The 25558-nt window shown below is 42.1% G+C and overlaps 1 protein-coding gene across 1 annotated transcript in view; it reads right to left on the reverse strand.

Moving 5' to 3' along the window:
- The window catches only part of RDX (radixin), a 1792353-nt gene that overhangs the window by 253597 nt on the left and 1513198 nt on the right, over positions 1-25558 (reverse strand). The window contains 1 exon segment of the mRNA XM_044072720.1: positions 15427-15519. Within this exon segment, the coding sequence (XP_043928655.1) occupies positions 15427-15519 (93 nt within the window).

The raw sequence follows: 25558 nt of genomic DNA on the forward strand, positions 1-25558 counted from the left end.
AACTTCTAAACTGGTTAGAGCTAAATAACCACTTACTCTATCAACAACTACTCATCATTCATAAGACCCTTTACTACCCTGATGTTACCCCTAGCCTTACAAAACTGATCATACCATATAAAAACCTAGCCACACTTTGTTCTGCTAATAAACTCCTAGTATCTCTAACTAAATCACATAATAAAGCTGGGGATGCATTACTCTCAAATTCCATAGGTAAAATCTGGAATCAACTCCCACAAGAAATAACTAATCAAAACTCTACCTCTCTTTTCAAAAAACACATTAAAGAACATCTCAAAACACAATGGCTGTGTCCTTGTGCAAATCCCGACTGAAATCATGTTCTCACTCACCTATTTTTACCCCCATTTCCCCCCTTACTGAGCTACTCACGATAACTTTCAAGAGTTTTAGAGTTATATCTAAGAAGTAGGCTTTACCAGAAATCTTTTATCTGCCTGTGTTAACTTTTTTTTGGTGTTATTTGTTTCTGTTACTGTTTTTAAAAGCAGTTTATAGTAGTATGTAGTATAAATTCATCTCCTATTTTACTATGTGTTTTGTGTTGAAACATATTTTTCATTCCACCTTGTATTGTTTTTACTCATATTATGCTTTATGTAATAAATCATTGTTTATTGCCTGTACTGGAGTTTTTCTCCCTGGGCCTCTACTGAAAACGGATATTTATGTCCAGTTAGACTAGCCCGGTCAACAAATGTAAAATAAAATAAAATAAATAAATAAATAAATCTGGGCAGTTGTATTCAAGCTTGCACCCAGGAATGTAATTTTTTGAGAGGGTACCAGTTGAGATTTCTATTCGTTTATGGTATATCCTATACAGGTTAGAAGTTTTGTTACAAATGCCAGATGTTTTTGAAGAGTGGCCTGGTTTTCTGCCTGAATTAGACAATCGTCCAGGTATGGATATATCTGAATATTTCTTTGCCTGCAAAAAGCAATTACTGGATCTAGGCACTTTGTGAATACCCTGGGCGCAGTAGACAAGCTAAACGGCACTGCAGAGAACTGATGATGCATGCAGCCTGCTTTGAAGTGTAGGAATCTTCTGCAAGATTCCCTGATTGGGATATGCAGGTAAGCCTCTTTTAAGTTGATAGTTGCCAACCAGGCATCCTTGCCTAGCATAGGAAGTAACTAATGAAGAGTCAGAATCTTGAATTTTGGAATGTCCAGAAAGGTGTTTAGAGTAGACAGGTCCAGAATTGGACACCATGAATTGTCTTTTCTGGGTACCAGGAATAGTCTGGACTAGAACCCTTGTCCCTTTTCCTCTTCTGGTACTAGCTGAATAGTCCCCATGTTTCTGAGCCTCTGCCCACTGATTTGGGGGCAGGTCTGGCCACCCGTTTGGAGTTGGCAGCGTGTGGAAATGAAATCTGTATCCCTGGGACACTATATTTAAAACCCATTTGTCCTGGGTTATAAGTTGCCAGTTTTATGAACGAAGAGCCAGTCCCCCCCCCCGCCAAAGGGGCGGCTAAGAGATAAGTGCTTGGTAATTTCAAAGGGAAGTCATTGAGACTGTTTACCATAGGGTGGTACCTTACTGTTTCCAGATTTGGAAGTGGAAGCACCCCATTGCGTAGTTCTGAAAGTCCCTTGGGACTGAAACCTGGTAGTTTTGGAATATCTGGGTTTGGCCGTAGTGGCTCTGGAAGGAGCTGAAAAGGACCAGTTCTTAAGTAGGCCAATGCCTACTAAATCTAGGAGGTTGCAATTGTAAGAAATCTTTCACAGTTTGCATAGATTTAGCTTTATCTTCCATCTTTTTTAGAACCTCTTCAGCCTTATTACCAAATAAGTGGTCCTGCTGCAAAGGAGCATCCAAAAGATTTGCTTTAACATGATCAGGCAGAGCATGCCTTCTAAGCACAGACCCAGTAACAGCAGCCCTACAAGAGGCCTCTAAGGAATCAAAACCACACTGCAAAGTATGCTTGCCAACTTGTTCAGCTGAATGCAACAAGTCCTGCAAATCTTTATTCTCCACACAGTCAGAAATCAACATAATTTTCTGTTTAAGCAGTCCCATGATATGCTGTTGATATTTTAGCATATGGAATTAACAGTTTAAAGCCCTGACTGCTAAGGTTGCGGAAGTATAAACCTTTTTACCCCATCTATCCAGTGCCCTGGAGTCTCTAACAGAAGGGGTAGGATTTTTAGCAGTAGAAGCCTTAATGCCCTTGGGCCCCTGAGAAATGGTTTCAGGGTCCGCAACAGGATTTTTGAAAAGGAATTTGTGGGACTCAGGAACCCTGTAGTGCCTGTCCGGTTTGCTAGGGGCTTGAGGCAAGGAATAGTACAGTTTTGTACCTACCATAAATGTAGATGTTCGAGTGCTAATACAGCTGCAGTCATAACAGATGGGTTATCCTGCCGGCAGGCGGGTCCTCGGTCGGCCAAATTCCAAAGTCTAGGTCCGGCGTCGGATGTCGTTGCTTCTTCCCTGACATCAGTGCGACAGGGGTATAAAAGAACCAACAGACACCATTTTCTTCAGTTTTACTTGCCCCAGATGTCAGGTGCCCCCAGAAGGAAGGCAAAACATAAATTTATGTAATAATGCAATGCAATATAATCAAAAAACAGTAATTGCAAGCAAATACACCATAAAAGAATATCCCAATCAGGTTGTATGAGGAGGTGTTAGCCATTAGGCCTGTCCCAAGAGGGGAAGGAGGGAGGGAAACCTGGACTGCAGCTGTATTAGCACTCGAACATCTACATTTATGGTAGGTACAAAACTGTACTATGTTCATTGTGCATACAGCTGCAGTCATAACAGATGGGTAGAATCCCAAAGCTAAAAAAGGGGTGGTAGGCACTAAGTGGAACTAGGAGGAGCAAGGATGCCCTGCAAGACTGCAGTGGCAAAGCCCACTCTAGATTTGGAGTATAATGGTAGTATGTACAGAACTCCAAGTGGCTGCTTCCAAAATATCTTTGGTAGCAACCCCCCTGAGGAAAGCTGCAGAGGTAGCTGTGGCCCTTGTGGAGTGAGATCTGATGCCTGTAGGTACAGTTTTACCATGAAAAGAATAACAAAAGCGTATGCAGTGGGTTATCCATTTTGAGATTGTCTGTTTGGAAATAGCCTTTCCTTGAGCACCTGTAGCATAGGACACAAAGAGTTGCTCTGATTTTCTGAATGGCTTTGTTCTGTCCAAATAATAATGAAGCTGTCTGTGAATGTCCAAGGAATGTAGTAGTTTCTCCCCTTTGTTTTGTGGATTAGGGTAAAAGGTAGGCAAGTGGATAGCCTGATTCAAGGCTACCCTGGATACTACCTTTGGCATAAAAGAAGGGTTGGTTCGTAAGGAAACTCTGTCCTGATGGAAAATGATGAAAGGCTGCACAGCCATGAGGGCTTGTAGTTCCGAAACCCTGCGTGCTGAGGTGATAGCCAGAAGGAAGGTTGTTTTCCATGACAAATATTGCAGTTCTGTTGAAGCAGCTGTCTCAAATGGAGGCAGGGTCAGTTTTTCTAGAATGAAATTGAGGTCCCCAGCAGGTACTGGTTGCTTCCTTGGGGGTTTTATATTCTTAGCCCCTCTGAGGAACTGTCTTAAGAGAGGGTGAGAGAATAAAGGAGGATCAGTGTTGTATTGAGCAGAAATGGCTGAGGCATGGATTTTGATGGAGGAGAATGAAAGTCCACTGCTTAGCATCTCAGCTAGGTACTGTAATATTTGAGGTAAATTCAGTATTCCAGGATTCTGACCCTTTTTCTGATTCCAGGCACAAAATAGTTTCCATTTTGTAGAGTAGGCTTTTCTAGTAGAAGGCCTTCTGGCCTCCAAAATGACATCCTGCACCTCCTTGGAGAGTAGGTTCTGTTGTGAATTTAAGGAATCCTCCATGCGGCTAGAATGAGTGTTTTCAGCTGACTGTGAAGAGTTTTGAAGTTGTGCTGGGTCAATAGAAGAGGCATTAGAGGCAGGATCCATGGTGGGGAATGCGTCAGGCTCCTCAGGAGTGGGTACCAGTGTTGTCTTGGCCAGTCTGGAGCAATGAGAATCATCTTTGGTCTGTCTGCTCTGGTTTTTAATAGAACTTTGGGAAGCAGAGGAAGAGGTGGAAAGGCATAAACTGTCATTGTTGCCCAACTGAAAGAAAGTGCGTCCACTTTTCAGGCCTGTGGATGATAGGTCCTTGAGCAGAATTTTGTCAATTGGTAATTTCTGTGGGTAGCAAAGAGATCTATGTCTGGCCTTCCCCATGCTTGAATTATCTTTGCAAAAACTTGAGGATGCAACTTCCATTCGTGTGGATCTGTCATATTTCTGCTTAGGTTGTCTGCCAGCGTGTTTTCCTTGCCTGGCAGGAATTGTGCTTGAAGTTGGATTTGTAATTCCAGAGCCATGTTCCAAAGAGACATGGCTAGCCTGCACAGGGGATATGAATGGGTTCCTCCCTGTTTGTTTATGTACCACATCACTGTGGTGTTGTCTGTCCTTATCAATAGCTGGCCTGGATGCAGTAGGTCTTTGAAAGCCATAATAGCATTTTTTACTGCTAGCATTTCCTTTTGATTGATGTGTAGGTGCTTTTCTTTTTGGGACCATTTGCCCTGAATGCACTGATCACTATCCAGGCGTAGTCCGAGGCGTCTGTTGTGATGATTTGATTTGCTTGAGGCATGCAGAATGGGAGACCTATGTTTCTTTGGCATGCTTGAGCCCACCACAGAAATTCCTTTTGGAGGCATGGAATCAGTGGTATAATTGTTTCCAAACTGTGGCTGTGTTGAGACCATAAGTTTTTTAGGTACCACTGAAGTTTCCTCATATGCAGATTTGCACATGGGATTAGCAGGATGCAGGATGCCATGAATCCCAGAGCCTGCAGGATTTTCCTTGCAGTCAGCCTGGTGAAGGTTGCCAGTTTTCTGAAGTATTGAGTTAGTTGCCCTTGTTTCTCTGGCGTGAGGTAGGCCATCTGGGTGTTTGTATTCAAGCTGGCACCCAGGAAAATTATTGTTTGAGAGGGTATTAGTCTTGATTTCTTTTTGTTGACTATGTATCCCAGAGAGTTCAACAACTTTATTACAAACGCCAGGTGTTTCAGAAGTATGTAATCAAAGTTGTATCACCACAAACCCAGTTGGAAGCACAAACTCCGTTTAATGAAAAAAGAAAGCAGTCCACATTAATGTATAGCACACACAAAACACGTTTTCGTCTTCAACTTCATCAGATAGCTAAAACACCCTACACTACCCATTTAAATACAACTTCATCCCCTCAGACATCCAATAGAAAAACAGAAGTAATTAATAGATACCAAATGCTCTTCTAAAAAAAATGTGTGTGTGTGTGTATAAGACACTAAAATACATCAATTACACCAAAACATTACATTTCCCATAAATATTCTACACATCACATAAATATCCAAATATTAAAAACAATGTAAAACCATTATTGAATTTGATTCAAAACATGAAATGTTAAAAAGACCTAAAACTCCCTCTTGTGTCAAAAGTATGTATGTGTAAATATAATAAATAATAAACACACATGGTTAAAAAACTTTTACAGATCTTAATTTTAATACTGGCGCTAAAGATATCATATCATTTAGGCCTGGAGGTCTATTAGCTTTCAAAATTAGCTGCCAGTACAGTTCTCTATACTCAACCAGGGTCTCCCACATACCACCCCTCGGATCCAAGGGAACTACCTCAAGTACAAAAAACTGAAATCCTTTTATTTTGCATGTCAAACTATGTTTATACAACGCATTGTTTTCACATTTATTTCTAACATCATAAAGGTGTTCGTAAATTCTCTGTTTTAATTTTCTCTCAGATTTACCTACATAAAAGGATTCACCTTCCTTAAAGGTAACTAAATATATAATCCCCTTGGTAGCACAATTAACATAGGTGTGTAACAGTAATTTCCTTCTCCTAGCTTCCAAATAAAAGGAATCACCTGTTTTGAGATAGGCACAATAATTACACCTCCCACATTTGTACAACCCTTTCTTCACCCTAGTGGACTTACCTTCCTTGAATTTATTGGAGCCCCTTTCTAAAGATTTTTTTATGGTACTCCCACTACGGTAAATATGTGTTAAAGGTTCATCGAAAATATATTTTAAATCCGAAACCTTAGAAAAGTTATCCCATTCCCTATCTATTATCCTTCTCACAACACTAGACTGACCATCATAGTGACAAACCCTGAGTTAAACTCCTTGCTTAACCCAGTACTCAGTTTTTCATCTTTTCCTTTTTCGGGGGAAATTTTCCCCAATATAGGGGCAAATCTACCCTTCCTTTCTTCCCATACTTCTTTCAGTATTTTATCAAACTCCTCACCGGGATATCCTCTATTTAAAAATAACTCTTTCAATTTCATCACTTCACCTGTAAAAGTTTTATCATCTGAGGTCATCCTACACATTCTAATGCCCTTTCATTACCCCCTTCTTCTGATATAGTGGGTGGGCACTAGCAAAATGCAGATACGAGTTTGAGAAGGTTTCCTTTCAATGAATCCTGGATACAAAATTTCCATTTTTCTTCTCTATATTTACATCTAAATAAGTTAACTCATGTTCATTAAATTTGTAAGTAAAATCAAAAAATTCAGTTGTACCTTTGAGGTATTCTACAAATTCGTCAAAGTTGCTTAAATCCCCTCTCCCTAAAAAACATAAGTCATCTAAAAACCTTCCATATAGTGTCCAATAACATTTGAAAGGGGACTTTAACAAGTATTCATTTTCCCAATGGGCCATAACTATATTAGCATAAGTAGGGCACAATGTGCCCCCATGGCCACTCCTTTGTCTTGCTTGAAATATTCTCCTTGAAAAAAAGATAAAGTTATTTTTTAACACCAGCTCCATTAATACCAAAATTGTCCTAAACTCGTTTTGGGAAATTTCCTTGTATCCAGTCAACATCTCCTCAAACCATTCCATATCTACATCATGTGGTATATACTGATAAACAAGTCAACTACATCCAAGGTCCCAAAAGCCAGTTCATCATCATACAAATTAGGTTGTAATTTCTTCAAAAAATCCCAGGAATCCTTTAAAATGTTACCATTGTTCAAAACTAACCCTTTCTCCTTCACATCAACAAACTTTGCTAGAGGTGCTGTTATTGACCCATTTGCAGACACTATAGCACGCAAGGGAGGGTCGTTGATGTCCTTGTGTACCTTAGGGATCCCGAAAATAGAAGGAACCTTAGGTTTCTCAACATTTAAATAGTGGTAGGTTTTAATGTCAATAAGTCCTTCCATTAATAAATCATTTAAGGCAACCTGAATTTTTCTATATGCTATGTTGATTTCATTCAAGGAAATTCTAGAATATTTGTTAGTGTCATTCAATAACTCCATCATTTTGCCTTCATAGTGAATGTGATCCGTAAGGACAACCCCCTTACCTTTGTCTGGTTTCATTTCCCTTAAGTTACCATTATTACTCAAATCTTTTAAGACCTGGTTTTCTTTCATTGTCAAATTCGGATACATAAAATTGTTTCAAACTACACCTTAATTCTTTTTCTACCTTTAACTCAAAATTCCTCAATTGGAGGTGTAAAGGTGGATTAAAAGTACTGGTACGTGCCAAACTACGTTGGTTAAAAGTAGTTCCTTTTCCATTAAAAAATATTTCCAAATTTTTCTTCCTCAAAAACATTTTCACATCCACTAATAGTTTGAACATATTAGTTCTCTGTCTAGGTATAAACCCAAACCTCTTGGAAAATAAATCAAAAAGTGTCCTGTCTACAACAATATCAGAATAATTGAAAATGTTAAAATCTTTATAAGACCATTTGTTACCCTCCTGCGTAATAATCTCAATTAATTCCATCTCTTTTCCTTCCTTTCCTGATGTCCCCATCCCCTGTCCCTGTAGTTTTTTGTATTGTACACTACAGGTTCTTTGTCCATCAATCTTTCAGATCTCCTGAGTGGAGGAAATTCGGGAACATTCCTGTTCATTTTCATGTACAAATACTTCGTCATATGTCACCACATCATAGTGTTCTCTACCCCAACGAGACTTTCCCTGATTAGCCCAACTTTTGGGCCTGGGGTATTGCGTTTCGTTTTATATTCTTTAGTGTCCCTCTCAATTTTCCCCACTTCCTATTCTGCACTTCAATACATTTGGATTCAATATTTCTAAGTAGTTTCTGATACTTAATTTTTTCTTCCTCCACTTTAAACAACAAATCACTAGTAATGCCCTTGTTCACCCTTTCTATTTTCTCATGCAATTTCTCCATCTCCCCCACATTGTATTTTATAATAGCTTGCATGATGTCAAAGCCACACTGATCAAATGCTTTCAGTAAATCAAAATTAAAGTCCGTACCCTTAACAACATTGTTGGGGTACTTGCAAACTCTCAGTCCTTTCGGCACAATTTTTAAATCTAAACAATACTTTAAATAAGCATTGCCCATATCCAACATCTTGTATTTATAGAAACAGTAGTCCAAATCATTTAACATGTTGGAAAAACTTCTGTTGCACACAGAATTTGAAAGTTTCCTCCAAATTCAAATTTAATGTTGAGAATGTCACTGAAATGTCTACCAGTACCTGTAGGAACAGTTCCATGAATCTGTTCTGTCCCTGAGTCCAGTCAGTTATTCTTTGATCTGGTACCCTCTAATGGTAAATCCTCTCTGTCGTTGACAAAGGTAGTGCGTGGAAAACAGTCTAAACTATCCAAACCTCCATTATCTGGTACAGAATGCTCTCCCTCATGCTGAGAAATGCCAACGACCATACTTCCACGAGCCTGGTGCGTGTTGGCCACTTCCTGGTTGTGTAGTCCCAGAATTGACGATAGCAGCGTTGCCATGGATTGGCTCATAGGAGTCAATAGTCCCACCAGCTGCATCAATTGTCCTATGAGCTTCCGAAGCTCACCTGTTTCAAAGCCCTTTTGGCTCGATTCCGATGCCATATCCAACGAGGTAAGATCCAAGGATAAAAACTAGTAACCAAACTACGGATCGATGATACTAAAGAAACCAGTAATCAAAGTTGTATCACCACAAACCCAGTTGGAAGCACAAACTCCGTTTAATGAAAAAAGAAAGCAGTCCACATTAACGTATAGCACACACAAAACACGTTTTTGTCTTCAACTTCATCAGATAGCTAAAACACCCCACACTACCCATTTAAATACAACTTCATCCCCTCAGACATCCAATAGAAAAACAGAAGTAATTAATAGATACCAAATGCTCTTCTAAAAAAAATGTGTGTGTGTGTATAAGACACTAAAATACAATTACACCAAAACATTACATTTCCCATAAATATTCTACACATCACATAAATATCCAAATATTAAAAACAATTTAAAACCATTACTGAATTTGATTCAAAACATGAAATGTTAAAAAGACCTAAAACTCCCTCGTGTCAAAAGTATGTATGTGTAAATATAATAAATAATAAACACACATGGTTAAAAAACTTTTACAGTTTGGCAGATCTTAATTTTAATACTGGCGCTAAAGATATCATATCATTTAGGCCTGGAGGTCTATTAGCTTCCAAAATTAGCTGCCAGTACAGTTCTCTATACTCAACCAGGGTCTCCCACATACCACCCCTCGGATCCAAGGGAACTACCTCAAGTACAAAAAACTGAAATCCTTTTGTTTTGCATGTCAAACTATGTTTATACAACGCATTGTTTTCACATTTATTTCTAACATCATAAAGGTGTTCGTAAATTCTCTATTTTAATTTTCTCTCAGATTTACCTACATAAAAGGATTCACATTCCTTACAGGTAACTAAATATATAATCCCCTTGGTATCACAATTAACATAGGTGTGTAACAGTAATTTCCTTCTCCTAGCTTCCAAATAAAAGGAATCACCTGTTTTGAGGTAGGCACAATAATTACACCTCCCACATTTGTGCAACCCTTTCTTCACCCTAGTGGACTTACCCTTCCCTGAATTTGAGCCCCTTTCTAAAAAATGCCAGGCATTTTATGAACACTCTGGGCGCAGTAGATAAGCCAAAGAGCAATGCAGAGAATTGATAATGGGTTGAACCTGCAAGAAATCTGAGGTATCTTCTGCAATCTTGTCTGATAGGGACATGCATTTATGCCTCCTTGAGGTCCAATGTTATCAGCCAAGACTCCTTGCCCAGCATGGGAAGAAGCTGCTGTAATGTGAGCATCTTGAATTTTGGTACGAGTAAATATGTGTTTAGGATGGATAGGTCCAAAATAGGTCTCCAATCTTTGTCCTTCCTTGGTACCAGGAATAGTCTGGAATAAAAACCTTGACCCTGTTCTTGTGCAGGTACCTCTTGAATAGCTTTCATGTCCATGAGAGCTGAAATTTGTTTTTGTGCCTCTGCCCTTTGATTTTGTGGCAGGTTTGGCATGCCTCTCATTTTTGGAAGGGTGTGAAAGTGGAATCTGTAGCCTCTGTCTATAATGTCCAGGATCCATTTGTCTTTTGTGACAATATGCCAATTTGTCGAAAATAATGCCAGTTTTCCGCCTAAAGGTGCTGCCATTAGAGCTTTTCTTGGCATGCAAAGGGGAAAATAATTGGTTCTGCTGTCTGAATGGCTGTGATCTATCCTCTCCACCTCTTGGTGTAGGTGCTTGCCATTGTCTGCCTCTAAATGATCCTTGAGATTGCCCTCTACCCCTCGGGTGCCTGTATCTACCACTTTGAGGTCTGTCCGTGGCTGGAAAGGACCAATTTTTTGAAGGCCAATTTCTACTGAAACGTGGAGGTTGTACCTGTAGGAAATCTTTCACTGTTTGCATTGATTTTGCCTTTTCCTACATTTTCTTTAATACCTCCTCAGCTTTAACACCAAACAATACATCTTTTTGAAGAGGTGCATCTAGTAATTTAGCTTTGACATGATCTGGTAAGGTTTGCTCTTTGAGCCAAGCACGTCTACGTATAACTGATCCTGTAACAGCAGCTCTACATGAGGCTTCTAAAGCATCAAAACCACATTGCAAGGTATGTTTACTTGTTCTGCACTATGCAACAAATCCTGCAACTCCTTCAAGTCTGGTTGTTCAGGTTGTGACATTTTGCTTTTCAACTGAGATAACAAAAACTGTTGATACTTTAACATATGGAACTGACAGTTTAATGCCCTCATGGTTAAAGTGGCCGAGGTGTATACCTTTTTCCCCCACCTTTCTAAAGCTCTGGAATCTCTCTCTGAAGGTAATGGATTTTTGGCAGTGGAGGCCTTAATTCCCTTGGGACCCTGTGAAATAGTTTCTGGGTCAGCCGCATGGCTTTTGTATAGGAATTGGTGTGAATCAGGAACCCGGTAATACCTGTCAGGCTTGACTGGAGCTGTAGGTAAAGAATCTGGGTTAAGGCTGGCCTCTGAATACACATCATCTAGAATGTCTAAGACAGGAGGGATAGCCAGAGGCCTGTGCTGAGGGAGTAAAAGGAAATCCCTGAGCCTTTTCTTGGAGTCTGAGTAATCTTGGCCTTCCCAGTGGAAGTGTTCCCTCAAGGTATGCAAGGTTTCCCCAAAAGAATAGTCCTCAGGGGGGGAGACAGAGGGAATGGACTCCTCTGCATCAGAATCTTCAAAAGGGGAGTATAAATGTTCCTGGTCTTCAGAATGTTCTGAAGTAATGGAGGCCTGGTCCGAGAAAGGGTATTCTTCCTCTACTTTGGGCCTTTTGTCCGAGGGGGGTTGAGAACCCCTGATAAGAGTAATCAAATCCTCAGCCATTTTGAGCATCTGTTTTTTAGGCATGGGGCCTTGAGAGGGGCCCTGTGGAGCTTGTTTTTTAGTATGCATGGCTGCTTTAGATTTAGTGAAAGCCTTAATGGAAAAAGAAGAAGAAGGCCTGAAGACACCTTGAGAGGTGGCAGGCCTGTCTAAACTCTGAGTTTCCCCGCCAAGAGTGGCGTCGGTATCTGTAATCGGGGTGTGGGCCGAGGAGCCAGCGACCTCGGGCACAGAAGACACTGCTAAGGAAGTGTCATCGGTAGTCAGGGGCTGCTTAGGCGCCTCGCTGAGAACCGGAGCACCTGTAGTCGGCTTTCGCGTGGTGTCGGTAGAAGTCGCGGACCTCGTATGTCGGTCCTTATCTTTGCGTCTTTTACTCAAAACAGGAGTCGGAGTATCCGACGACATAATGTAATTAAACTTTTTGCGAAAATAGTGTTGGGCGAACTCCACCCGACGCTTAATAGTGCGTTTGTTGAATGTAGCACAATATTTGCTTCCCACATGAAATGCAATTATTAACTTTGTCTGACATCGGTCTAAGGCAAGAAAAGTTTCCCCAACAGGGTACTTAGCTTTCAAGAAGACTTCAGTTGAAAAATATTCGTAATCTCAGGAGCTGGCCGACCGGCACTTGCGAACTGCTTCTGCTTCGGGCACAGCACGGCAAGAAAGACTGAAAAAAATGGCGTCAGCTGGTTCTTTTATACCCCTGTCGCACTGACGTCAGGGAAGAAGCGACGACATCAGACGCCTGACCTAGAATCTGGAATTCGGCCGACCGAGGACCCGCCTGACGGCAGGATAATCCATCTGTTATGACTGCAGCTGTATGCACGATGAACATCAGGGGCCATACTGGATTCCGAAAACACATCAACATCTAGTACATGAGAGATATAGCCAAAGGCCTATGCTGAGGAAGGAGGAGGCAATCCCTACGCCTCTTTTTGGATTTAGAGAAATCCTGACTTTCCCAGTGGAAATGCTCCCTTAAGGTATGTAAAATTTCCCCAAAATAGAAATCCTCAGGCGGAGAAGCAGAGGGAAAGGAATCCTCTGATCAGAGTCCTCAGAAGTAGGTATGGACAAATCCAGATCATTACAAGAGACAGAAGAAACAGAGTCCTGCTCAGAAGATTCATAGTCAAATTCAATCCTAGGCCTCTTGGGGGGTGGGGGGTTGACTACCCCTGATTAGAGTAATTAAATCTTCAGCCATTTTGATCATTTGTTTTTTAGGCATAGGGGCCTGAACATGTGGCATGGGCATCTGTGTTTTAGACATAGATCGAGATTTAGGCCTTAGCACAGAAGTTGGAGTCTGTTTAATATGCAAGTCTGTAGGGCCTGAATACACCCTCAGAAGCCGGTGCATGCACAGCGGCTTCAGACCCATCCAAGGTAGAGACATCCACGGGTTCCATATGTGAAGCATCTTGCGGCATTCCAGACTCCGATTGGGTCTCAGTAGAGCACTGCGAATCAGAAGTAGCGGGTATCAGGGACTGCGAAAGCGCCTCACTGTGTACCGGTGAACTGGCGACTGGCTTAGGAGAAGCTTTGTCGGCAGTTTTGGACCTCAACGGCCTGTCTTTCTTTACGTTTTTTTCGGTATTCCGGTAGTCGGATGGCTAACTGACATTTCTGGATAATTAAACAGAGAACTGAAATATTTTGAAGCAAAAATGTACCGATGACGGATAGTGCGCTGATGAAATAATGCACAAAACCGACAGCAAGGTACGTCGTGGCCAGGGCCTAGGCAAGGAATACAGTACAAATGAAAATCTTTATGAGGTATTTGCTTCCCACAAGTAATACAATTATTGACTTTTACTGACATTGTTAAGGAGCAAGAAAAAGTTTCCCCAACGGGGTACTTAGCTTTAAATTGAAGACTTCAGTTCTGAAACTTGAAAAAGAAAATTTCAGGAGTCGGACGACCGGCACTTGCGAACTGCTTCTGCTTCGGGCACCGCGCAGCAAGAAAGACTGATGTAATGGCGTCAGCTGCATGTTTTATACCCCTGTTGACCTGACGTCATGGAAGAAGGAACAGCAACCGACGCAGGACCCAAGACTTTGTTAATCAGGCCGACTGAGGGCAACCTGCTAGCAGATTACCCAAATGTAATGACTGCAACAGTGAAACATGATGAACATCAGACACAAGTATACACTGTACTGCATGTTATTATTTCTTTTGGGGGTGTGGCTAGGAAACTGTTGTAAGATGTTTTAAGTCATAATTTATATCACATTAAAGTGAATTAAATAGCACATAAATCATAATCAGAGGCAACAAATATTCACTTCCTAACTGCTATTACATAATGATGTAATGAGCAAGCATTTTAGCTGGATAGAAAAAGTTAGCCTTCATTCTTAGAGGGATTTAACAATTTAAATTTGTATGTGACATGTGAGCCATAGCTTTAGGAATGTACAATAGTACTCCATTACTACTCCACATTCTCTCTACACTTCAAATCATGGTGAGCTACATTTTAAAAACATGTTTTAGTGTATTTTTTAATTCTGTCTGGGCCAGAAATGAATTAAACCATTTTCCATATATCTGTAAGGGAAATGGCATCTCGCAATTCAACCGTCGTTCCGGAACAGATTACGGTTGAATTGTGAGGTACCACCTGTACAAGCATGCTGAAGTAAATTTACAAATGAAGTCAAACACACAAATTATTAACAAATGTCTACATCACCTAATAAATACACAAAGTTATTTCTTAATAGCATAGTCAACATGTCCAGTAATGGATGATAAACACTGGATCAGGTCTGTTTTTTTCTTTCTATGATAAGCAGTACCATCATAAAAAAACATATTCGCGACGACAGGGATATCTGAGCTTGCAGAAAACAGTTGCACAACAGAACCATTAGTATATTACTTGGGATGCATTATTCAGCAGCTATCAGTAGCTGAATCTCTGTACAATTTTTTATGAAATGTGTTCCAAAATTAAAACTTAAATCAAAACAGAAGGTGCTTATGAGACAGAAGTCACACATCCATAAAAACAGCTGTTCACTATATGTGACTTTTTCTCTCCATTTTCATATCCATCTTACTTCCTAACTTAACTTAATCATTATTATACTAAAGTCCATTTTATGAGGTACATTATTGCTTGGATTTGACATTCTAAGCAACAAACAAAAAAGGCAATGACTTGTGTTTTTCACTTGCTCACTTCACCACACTCATTTTCTTTTCAATATGAAGTATGACTTGACTTCCGTTAAAACATCAGGATAATGGACTATACCAACTGATTGCTAATTTAACTACATACTAAACAAAAAATGTGTTTAACCCTGCAGTAATATTACCTTCAGACACAGATACTCTCACCATGCCTGACTTCCTGTAATTGATCACTTAATGAATCACTCATATTTGGGGTGTCTGTAACCACTCTAGTAATTCAATGCAGGTGATGTTAGTTCCGAGATTTTTTTCGCTTTGGTATTATTTTTACTAAAACTTTTTGAAGCTCCTGTAAAATCACAAAATTAAAAATAATACACACTAGTGGCACACAGTGAAAGGTTCTGTACTCCACTGCCAACAAGCTGCATTCACCCAGATACCTAGCAATTAATACATTCCATTTTGTTTACCTTTATTTGCCACTCTGAAGCTTCCTCTTCCTTCTTTTTCTTGGCTTCTTCTAAAAGTGCAATTTTGGCACTAAATTCAGCAAGTTCTGCAGCCTGGAAATAATAAAAATAAATGCACCGTCATTCTATAAACTGCGTTTTCAAAGGACACATTTTAACTGTACAATTTACATTACCAAATCAACTTTCCAAACTGCTGCACTATCCTTCCTAACCTACTTCAAAGTCTACTAAAGTTAGTATTAGAAGATTAACTTTTAGATTAAGTATTGCAAGCCATTAAACAACAAATTATGATGCAAATAACACTGTTTTGATACCATACAGCCATACACCATGATAACCTGCTGATATAAAGCAACTGTAATCCCCAAAATATGGCCATTAAACATCACCTAGCCAGAAAATATGCATGTAACTGTGGTCACTTAGCTTAAAGGGTTAGGAGTCCCCTTTTATTTTTCCAGCCTACAGCTTTCTTAGTTATGGAACTGCTCAGTCTTCTATTACATTTTTCCAGTTCTACTCTACATCATAGCCTCTAAGCTATTACCGTAGCCCTTCTCATTTCCCATCTACTCCTTCTCACTATTCTCGGTCCTAACTTCATCAGGATGATCTGTAAACTCCATCATCTCACGCTTCTGACCCACTAGTCTTTTCCTTTATTCTATTATGTCATACTTCCTACTGCCTTCACTTATATTCATCGCCTTCAACTTCCTGTTTTTTTTCCATAAGGTCTACCTGAACTTTAAATTATTTAATCTAATGTTATACTGACTTGCTTTAGGAACCTCAAAACTCCCCTAGCAACAGGACTCAACACAATGCTGTTTTCTGATAAAATACTCAAAACATTCTTTTCCAGTGTCACTTTACATGCTTTGCAAACAACAAACAAACATTACATCATCTGTCAGTTTGGCACAAAGGATTAACACTATGAACTAATGAATTTCATTCTGCAGTTCTAGATTTAAGTCACTTAATCCTCCATTTGCCTACTGTGCATCTCTAAGCAACTGAAATAACCACACAGTGTTGATGGGTAACATCACAAATCAGAAAGAAATGTTTGTATTTAAGCAGTTGGCAAAGGCACTGAAGAAGCCAGCCAGAAGATGGGCATGAGTGGCTGAAATAGAGAGTTAACCATCTCAGAAGGATTGTGGGTTTCTTGCCTAGATAAAGCTTCAGGTGGAAGCTGAGGTCTCTAGTTTACGTAAGAAAAAGTGATGTGAAAATGATATCAATATTTTCCTGGGCGGGAATGTGCTCTTGACTTGAAAAGAAGCAATAATGGTAAATACATTTACAGAGGAGAAAGATCTTACTGATCAAAGGTCCACACATTCCATTCTGAATTATGACTACAAATTGTTTGTGACAATTTTGGCAAAAAAGAATGGCAAACATCCTACAGTAATGGACCAGGACTAGTGTGGGTCTACAGGAGGCAGGCAAACATCTGACAACTTTAACAGAAACCTTAAGATTCAAAAGGATGCATTTGACAACAGTAATACATTTATATTAATAGTCTTGGATGCTAAAAAACATTTGCAAAGTGAGTTGTAAATTTATAAAGAGTTATTTTGAGGCATTTGGGTTTCCACTAACATGGACAACATTAAAGTGATTTTCCAATAATTTCTAATCTTACTTTTGTACAATGGCACGTGATGCAAAAAAGTACAGTTGTGTACACCTACCATAAAAGTAGATGTTCGAGTGTCTTCACTGTTGCAGTCATGACTGTAGGGTTCTCCCTTGCCGGCAGGCAGACCTCGGTCGGCCAGAATCCCAAAGTCTAGGTCTGGCGTCGATTGTTCAACCATGCTCCCTGACGTCAGAGCGCCAGGAGTACAAAGCTGACAGCCAACGCCATCTTCTCCAGTTTTTCTTGCCCCAGATGTCAGGAGTCCCAAAATGAAAAAAGTCCCATAACCTTTGCAAACACACCTCAGAAGAATGGTGAAAAAAGGAACTACACAAAAGTAAAAATAAGAGGGGACAGGAGGGAGGGAAACCCAGACTGCAACAGTGAAGACACTCGAACATCTACATTTATGGTAGGTGTACACAACTGTACTATGTTCATCGTGTTTCACTGTTGCAGTCATGACTGTAGGGTAGAATCCCAAAGCTGAAAGAAAGGGAGATGGTCATAAAGAAGAAGGGGTGGCTAAAAGGCCCTGCAAGACTGCAGAGGCAAAGCCTGCCCTAGACTTAGAGTAGAGAGGTAGATTGTAGTGCTTAGAAAAAGTATGCACTGAACTCCAAGCTGCAGCTTCCAAAATGTCTTTGGTAGGAACTCCCCTGAGGAAGGCCGCAGAAGGGGCAGCAGCTCTGGTGGAATGAGTCCGTATACTCCCTGGGATTTGCTTTCCATGGTGTGAATAACAAAATCTTATTCCATGAGCAATCCATTTAGAAATGGTCTGTTTTGAAATGGCTTTACCTTGGGAACTTGAAGCATAGGAAACAAACGATTGTTCTGATTTTCTGATGTCCTTGGCTCTGTCCAGGTAAAAACGTAGTTGTCTGTGTACATCCAAGGAATGTAAGATCCTTTCCCCTTTATTTTGAGGAGTGGGGAAAAAGGTTGGCAAGTGGATAGTTTGATTTAAAGCCACTTTAGAAACCACCTTAGGCATGAAGGTAGGATTAGTCCTCAAAAATACCCTGTCTTGATGAAAAATAATATAAGGTTCCACAGCCATAAGAGCTTGTAACTCTGAAACTCTCCTGGCAGAGGTAAGGGATAACAAGATAGCTGTCTTCCAAGATAAAAACTTGATGTCAGAAGAAGCAGCAGGCTCAAAAGGAGGCAAGGTTAGTTTTTCCAAAACATAGTTGAGATCCCAAGCAGGAATGGGAGGAGATCTAGGAGGTCTTAAGTTCTTCGCTCCTCTGAGAAACTGTCTCATGAGCTGGTGGGAAAAGATGGGAGGGTCTGTATAACAATGAGCAGAAATAGCAGAGGCATGTATCTTAATGGAAGAGAAAGAGAGACCCTTATGTAAGAGATCTGTCAAGTAAAGTAAAATTAAGGTAATGTTAGGAAGAAGAGGATCAGAATCCTGAGCTTACATCCAGGAACAAAATCTTTTCCATTTTCCTGCATAAGATTTTCTAGTGCTAGGACGTCTGGCTTCTAAAATGACATCCATAACCTGCTTGGGTAGGAAAGAAGAAATCAAAGGCCCTGGATTAACCAGGCCGTCAGGCTGAGAGTTCTGACATGAGAGTGTAGAACCCGACCCTGATGTTGGGACAGAAGGTTCGGAGACTGAGGTAAAACCCAAGGGGGCTCCAGACATAGGTTTTTTAGAGTTGGATACCAAAACTGTCAAGGCCAATTTGGAGCCAGCAAGATTATCATCTTGGGCTTGTCCTGTTTTATCTTCAGTAAGACCCGTGGAAGAAGAGGAAGAGGCGGAAAGGCATATCCCGAGAGGTTCCTCCAACTGAATGACAGGGCATCCACTTTCCATGCTTCTCTGTGGAAAGTCCTAGTGCAAAAATTCTGCAGTTGATGATTGAGATGGGACGCAAAGAGGTCTATGTGAGGGCATCCCCAGACTGCTGTTATCATCCTGAATATTTTCGTGTCCAGCATCCACTCGTGTGGATCCGAAAGGTTTCTGCTCAGACTGTCTGCCAGGAAGTTTTGTTTCCCTGGTAGAAACCGAGCTTGAAGATCCAGATTGCAAGCTAGAGCTGTGTTCCATAGATCCATGGCTAGTCTGCAAAGGGGGTAGGAATGAGATCCCCCTTGCTTGTTTATGTACCACATAACTGTGGTGTTGTCTGTCCGTATTAGTAGTTGTCCTGGTTGTAAAAGATTCCTGAAGGCCAATAGAGCTTTCTGAACAGCTAACATTTCCTTTAAATTGATATGCAGGTGTTTCTGATCCTTTGTCCAAAGGCCCTGCAGACAGTTGCCCTGAAAATGGGCTCCCCAAGCATAATCCGAGGTGTCCGTGGTTAGAATCTGAACGGCAGGAGGCAGACGGAAGGGTTTCCCTTTGTTTAGAGCACATGCCCTGGACCACCAAAGAAATTCCTTTTGAAGGCAAGGAAGGACAGAGATCAGTATGTCTAAACTGTGGCAATGCTGAGACCATACACTTTTAAGGTACCACTGTATTTTCCTCATGTGTAGTCTTGCATATGGTACGAGAAGGATGCAGGAGGCCATGTAACCCAAAGCCTGCAGGAATTTCCTTGCAGATAGCTGAGTTAAAGTTGCCAAGGTTTTGAATGTTGAAGCCAGCTGTAATTGTTTTTCGGATGTCAGAAATGCCATCTGGGTTGTGGTGTTTAGAAGAGCACCCAGAAAAGTTATCTGTTGTGATGGTGTCAAATTTGACTTTTTTATGTTTACAGAGAACCCCAGGAACTTGAGGAGGTTCTGTACAAATTCTAGATGCTGGAGTAAGACATCCTTGCTGTCTGCCTGAATTAGACAATCGTCCAGATAAGGGTAAATTTGAATTCCCTTGAGTCTGCAGTAAGCTACTACTGGAGCCAGGCATTTGGTGAAGACCCTGGGTGCAGTAGACAATCCAAAGGGCAGCGCAGAGAATTGAAAGTACCTCGATCCGGCCTTGAACCTGAGGTATTTTCTGCGATCCTGCCTGATGGGAATGTGTAAATATGCCTCCTTTAAATCCAAAGTTACCATCCATGCATCTTTGGACAGCATTGGAAGTAGCTGCTGTAGAGTAAGCATCTTGAATTTTGGAATCTCTAGAAAGGTGTTCAAGACCGACAGATCCAGAATGGGTCTCCATGAGTTTTGCTTCCTGGGGACTAGAAAGAGCCTTGAGTAAAAACCTTTTCCCATCTCTGAAAATGGAACCAGTTCTATGGCATTCATAGCCAAAAGAGCTTCCATCTGGTTTAAGGTCTCCGCCCATTGATGTTTTGGAAGGTCTGGCCATCCGCTTGGCCTTGGCAAGGTATGAAAATGGAATTTGTAACCTCTTAAAACCACATCCAAAACCCACTTGGTCTTGGGTTATTTGAGTCCAATTTTGATAAAAAAGAGAGAGTTTTCCTCCGAGAGGGGCTTCCAGGCAAGAAGTTCCTGTAGCCCAACAGAGGGAGTCACTGAGTCGGTTTCCTTTGAGTTTGTGACCTGTCCTCTCCTCCCCTAGGGGTGGAAGCAGTCCACTGTCTTGGTCTATAAGAGGCTTGCGGTTGAGGCCTTCCTCGGGAGCATCTGTATCTACTCCTCTGAGGCCTGTCTGAAGTGGGAAAGGACCAATTTTTTGTAGGCCAATTCCTACTAAATCTGGGTGGCTGTACTTGTAAGAAATCTTTGCATGGATTTTGCCTTGTCCTCCATCTTCTTCATCACCTCTTCAGCTTTAGATCCAAACAAAACATTATGCTGAACAGGAGCACCCAATAATTTAGCTTTTACTTGATCTGGCAAATTTTGTTCCTTTAGCCATGCATGCTTTCTAATGACGGTGCCAGAGGCAGCAGCCCTACAAGAAGCCTCCAAGGCATCAAATCCACAGTGTAAACCATGCTTCCCAACTTGTTCAGTGGCATGCAATAAGTCATGTAATTCCTTATCATCTGCACAGGCAGAAATGGAAGTAAGCTTTTGTTTTAAAACAGACAAGAGAAATTGCTGGTATTTCAGCATATGAAACTGACAGTTTAAAGCCCTAATGGACAAAGTAGCAGAAGTGTACACTTTTTTGCCACATCTTTCTAAGGATCGAGAATCCTTTTCAGTAGGAATGGGATTTTTGGCAGAAAGCAGCCTTAACTCCCTTAGGACCCTGAGAAATGGTTTCAGGGTCAGCAGTAGGATTCTTGTATAAAAACTGGTGGGAATCAGGAACCCTACAATATCTATCAGGCTTAACAGGAGCAGGAGGAAAAGAGTCAGGGGTTAAGTTAGCCTCCGAAAAGGCATCATCCACAATATCCAAAACAGGAGTAATAGCCAGGGGTCTATGTTGGGGAAGAAGAAGAAAATCCCTCAGTCTTTTCTTAGATTCCGAATACTCCTGTCCTTCCCAGTGGAAATGTTCCCTCATTTCATGCAAAGTTTCCCCAAAAGAGATATCCTCAGGGGGAGAAGCTGAAGGAATGGATTCCTCAGCATCAGAATCCTCATAAGGAGGGAAAGAATATTCCTGGTCAGAAGAAACTGAGGAAACAGAAGCCTGATCAGAGGAATCATAATAAACATCCTGCCTTGGCCTTTTATCTGGAGGGGGATGGGAACCCCTAATCATAGTAAGTAAATCCTCCGCCATCTTCAGTAACTGTTTCTGGGACTTGGGTGCCGGATCAGAAGAGGCCTGGGCTGCAGTCTTTGATTTGGAAGGAGTCTTTGCCTTTGTCTTTGGCTTTGCCTTTATTAGAAGCTGAGTAGGCCTGAAAACCCCTTCGGAAGCCGGTACCTGCACAGCGGCTCCGGACCCATCCGAAGGAGCATTGTCCGAAGGTCCTGCAACAGAAATATTCAAAGGCCTGGTTGGCTCCTCGTGGGAGTCCGTTCGCCATTGGTTCAAATGGCCGACAGGGGCTGCAAAAGCGCCTCACTGACGACGGCCGAACCTGAAGCTGGCTCTGCTTGTACAACATAGTCTGATTTGGGCCTCGGAGGCCTGTCTTTATCCTTGCGTCGTTTGTGAACTCCGGTAGCCGGAACCGTATCCGATGACATTTTATAATTAAAACGCCTACCGAAGTAATGAAATGCAAATTCGTACCTTCGTTTAATCATACGTTGATTGAATCTAGCACAAAACCGACAACTAGCTACGTCGTGGTCAGGGCCTAAGCAAGGAATACAGTAAGAATGAAAATCCTTATGAGGTATTTGTTTCCCACATGAAATACAATTATTAACTTTTTCTGACATCGGACTGGAGCAAGAAAAAAGTTTCCCCAACAGGGTACTTAGCTTTGAGTAGGAGAAGAAAGTCTTTGGACTGAAGTACGTTTATAAAAAATTGTCAGGAGTCAGCCGACCGGCACTTGCGAACTGCTATCACTGCACGGCAAGAAAGACTAGAGAACATGGCGTCGGCTGTCAGCTTTGTAATCCTGGCGCTCTGACGTCAGGGAGCATGGCTGAGCAGCCGAAGCCGGACCCAAACTTTGGGATTCTGGCCGACCGAGGACTGCCTGCCAGCAGGGGAGAACCCTACAGTCATGACTGCAACATTGAAACACAATGAACATCAGTGGAACCAAAGGAAGCCTGGCCCCTAGAAGCCATGTCTAATTTGTAATGAGTAATGAAGGTGTGGGAAGAAGCCCACGTGGCTGCAGCACAAATTTCATCCAAGGATAGTCTGGAATGATAAGCTACTGAAACGGAAACAGCCCTGGTGGAGTGAGCCTTGACGGGGAATGGCAACTCTCTGCATGCTGACGAGTAAACGTAGGAGATGCAGTCAGAAATCCATCTGGAAATTGTAATCTTAGAAACAGGGGAACCTGTTCTATTTTCTGAGGAGGACACAAATAGTTGGTCAGACTTACGAAGTTGTTTTGTCCTGTGTAAGTAAAAATGAAGCTGCCTGTGTACGCCCAACTGATGAAACTTAAACTCCGCCTTGTTGGAAAATTGAGGAAAGAAAACTGGCAGCTCAATGGACTGAATGAGATTAACGGCAAAGGTTACCTTCGGAAGGAAGGTTGGATTAGGTCTCAAGGAAACCCTGTCCTTATGAAATATTAAATACGGGAATTTGATGGACAACGCCTGAATCTCCGACACCCGTCTTGGCTGATGTGATAGCTATTAAGAATGCAGTCTTCCAAGACAGAAATTTTAATTCACAGGTGGCAGCTGGTTCGAAAGGTGATTAAGTCAGGGCCTGTAAAACAAAATTTAAATCCCATGGCATGATGGGTTCTGACACAGGAGGCCGAAGCAACAAGGTGCCCCTCAAAAAGGCCTTACATAGCTTATGAGCAATGAGAGAAGGTTCGTAAGAGGTATGAAAATTAGAAATAGCAGCCAGCTGAACCTTAATGGTAGCAGGAGCAGAACCCTGCTGAAAAAGTGTGGATAAAAAAATCTAAGACAGCAGGGATGGGGGCTGTGAAAGGATCCAGTCACTTGGCCTGAGCCCAAATTGAAAATCTTTTCCACTTGCTGGAGTAAATCTTCCTGGTAGAAGATTTATGAGAAGAAGATAAAATGTGTACTACCTCAGGTGAAAAACGAAGTCTGACTAAAGATGGAAGTGGAGTAGCCAGGCTGTCAACCTGAGGGTCAGCAGGGAGGGATGGGACTGTCCCAACATGTATGTCAGTAGGTCTGGTGCTGGGTCCAGAGTCCAAGGACTGTCCACTGCATACTGATGAAGAAAGGAGAACCAGACTTGTCGAGGCCAGTGTGGGGCAGTTAGAATCATCTTGCTTCCCGAGGAAATGGCTTTCTGGATCACTCTTGGTAGCAGAGGAAATGGAGGGAAAGCATAGAGCAGACCGGGAGGCCAATTGTGGACTAGAGTGTCCCTGGGTGACTCCCCCTGCGGGGGATCAGAGTGAAGTAGTTGCTGCACTTGGTATTGTGGAGATTGGCAAAAAAGGTTGCAGCAGGGCTGACCCCACCTGTTGAAAATCTGTTCCGCAACTCGGTGGTTCAAGGACCACTCGTAAGGCATCAGAATAGATCTGCTTAGCCTGTCTGCTATCACATTGGGCTTCCCCGGAATGTGCGTTGCCACTAGGAACCGTCGGGAAGACACTGCCCACTGCCACACTTGCATGGCCTCTCTGCATAGGGGGTAAGACCTGGTTCCCCCTTGCTTGTTCAGGTACCACACCACAGACATGTTGTCCGAGTGAATAGCAATCGTTCCTAGGGGAAGAGAGCTCAGTAGTGCTTGCAACGCCAGTAACACCGCTCTCATCTCTAGAACATTGATATGCAGATGTACTTCGTGATCTTGCCAGGTGCCTTGGACCGTCCTGCCAAGATAATGCCCCCCCACCCTATCTGGGAGGCGTCCGTGGCAACCGGAGTCAAAGGAATAAAGGGATTCCCTTTGTTCAAGTTGGTGGAATGCAGCCACCAACAGAGGTCCTGTTTGCACCGATCGGTGAGTAGGATCAAATGGGACAGGGGAAGTTTCTGAAAGGACCATTGGGCAGAGAGGAGCCACTACAGAAGTCTCATGTGTAATCTGGCTAGGGGCACTAACATAATGGTGGCTGCCATGGATCCCTGGAGCTGTAGGACCCATCTTGCCTGAACCTTCTTGAGGGGTAGCAACGCACGAACCTGACCCTGCAACATCTCTATCCTTTCTTGAGGCAGGAACACCCGCATATGAACGGTGTCTAGCTCTGCGCCTATAAATGTGACATGCTGCGAGGGCAGCAAGGAAGACTTTCCCCAGTTCAAGGTAATTCCTAGTTGATGACAAAGGGCAATGGTCTTTTCACTGGCCTGAATGAGAAGATGCCTTTGGGGGCGGTGAGGAGCCAGTCGTCCAGGTATGGAAACACTTGGAATCCTTGACGTCTCAAGTGAGCTGTGACCACTGCCAAACACTTGGTGAACACCCTGGGGGCTGTGGTGAGGCCAAAGGGCAGGGCACGAAACTGGAAATGACTGGCACCCAGCCGGAAGCGTAAGTGACTCCTGGATGCCCTGTCCATTTTGATATGGTAGTAAGCATCCTTGAGATCGATGGAGCACATCCATACTTCTTTTCCCAGTAACGGAAAAATAGACTGAAGGGTGACCATTCGGAACTTGGACTTTAGAACGTAGCGATTCAGTTGGCTGAGATCCAAGATAGGTCTCAGGTCCCCTGTTTTTTTCGGCACCAAAAAGAGTCTTGAGTAAGTCCCTAATCCGATCTGGTCTGAGGGGACAGGTTGGATGACTCCTTTTTCCAGCAACTTTGAAATTTCTAGTGTTGCATGATCCCTTTGACTGGGTGGAACGTCTGGGATTCTCTTGGGTGGAGGAGGGTCTGACAATAAGGGGATGGAATAACCTCCGGTAACTATACGAAGCACCCATCGATCCTGAGTGATACTTGCCCAGGCTTCCGAGTACAACGAAATTCAGCCCACGACTGGCTCCGGAAGAGCACAGTCGGGCAATACATCAGGGACGATGATA

The sequence above is a fragment of the Protopterus annectens genome, chromosome 5.part0, assembly GCF_019279795.1.
Source record: "Protopterus annectens isolate FY-2018-M chromosome 5.part0, PAN1.0, whole genome shotgun sequence".
In the NCBI taxonomy this organism is placed as follows: Eukaryota; Metazoa; Chordata; order Ceratodontiformes; family Protopteridae; genus Protopterus; species Protopterus annectens.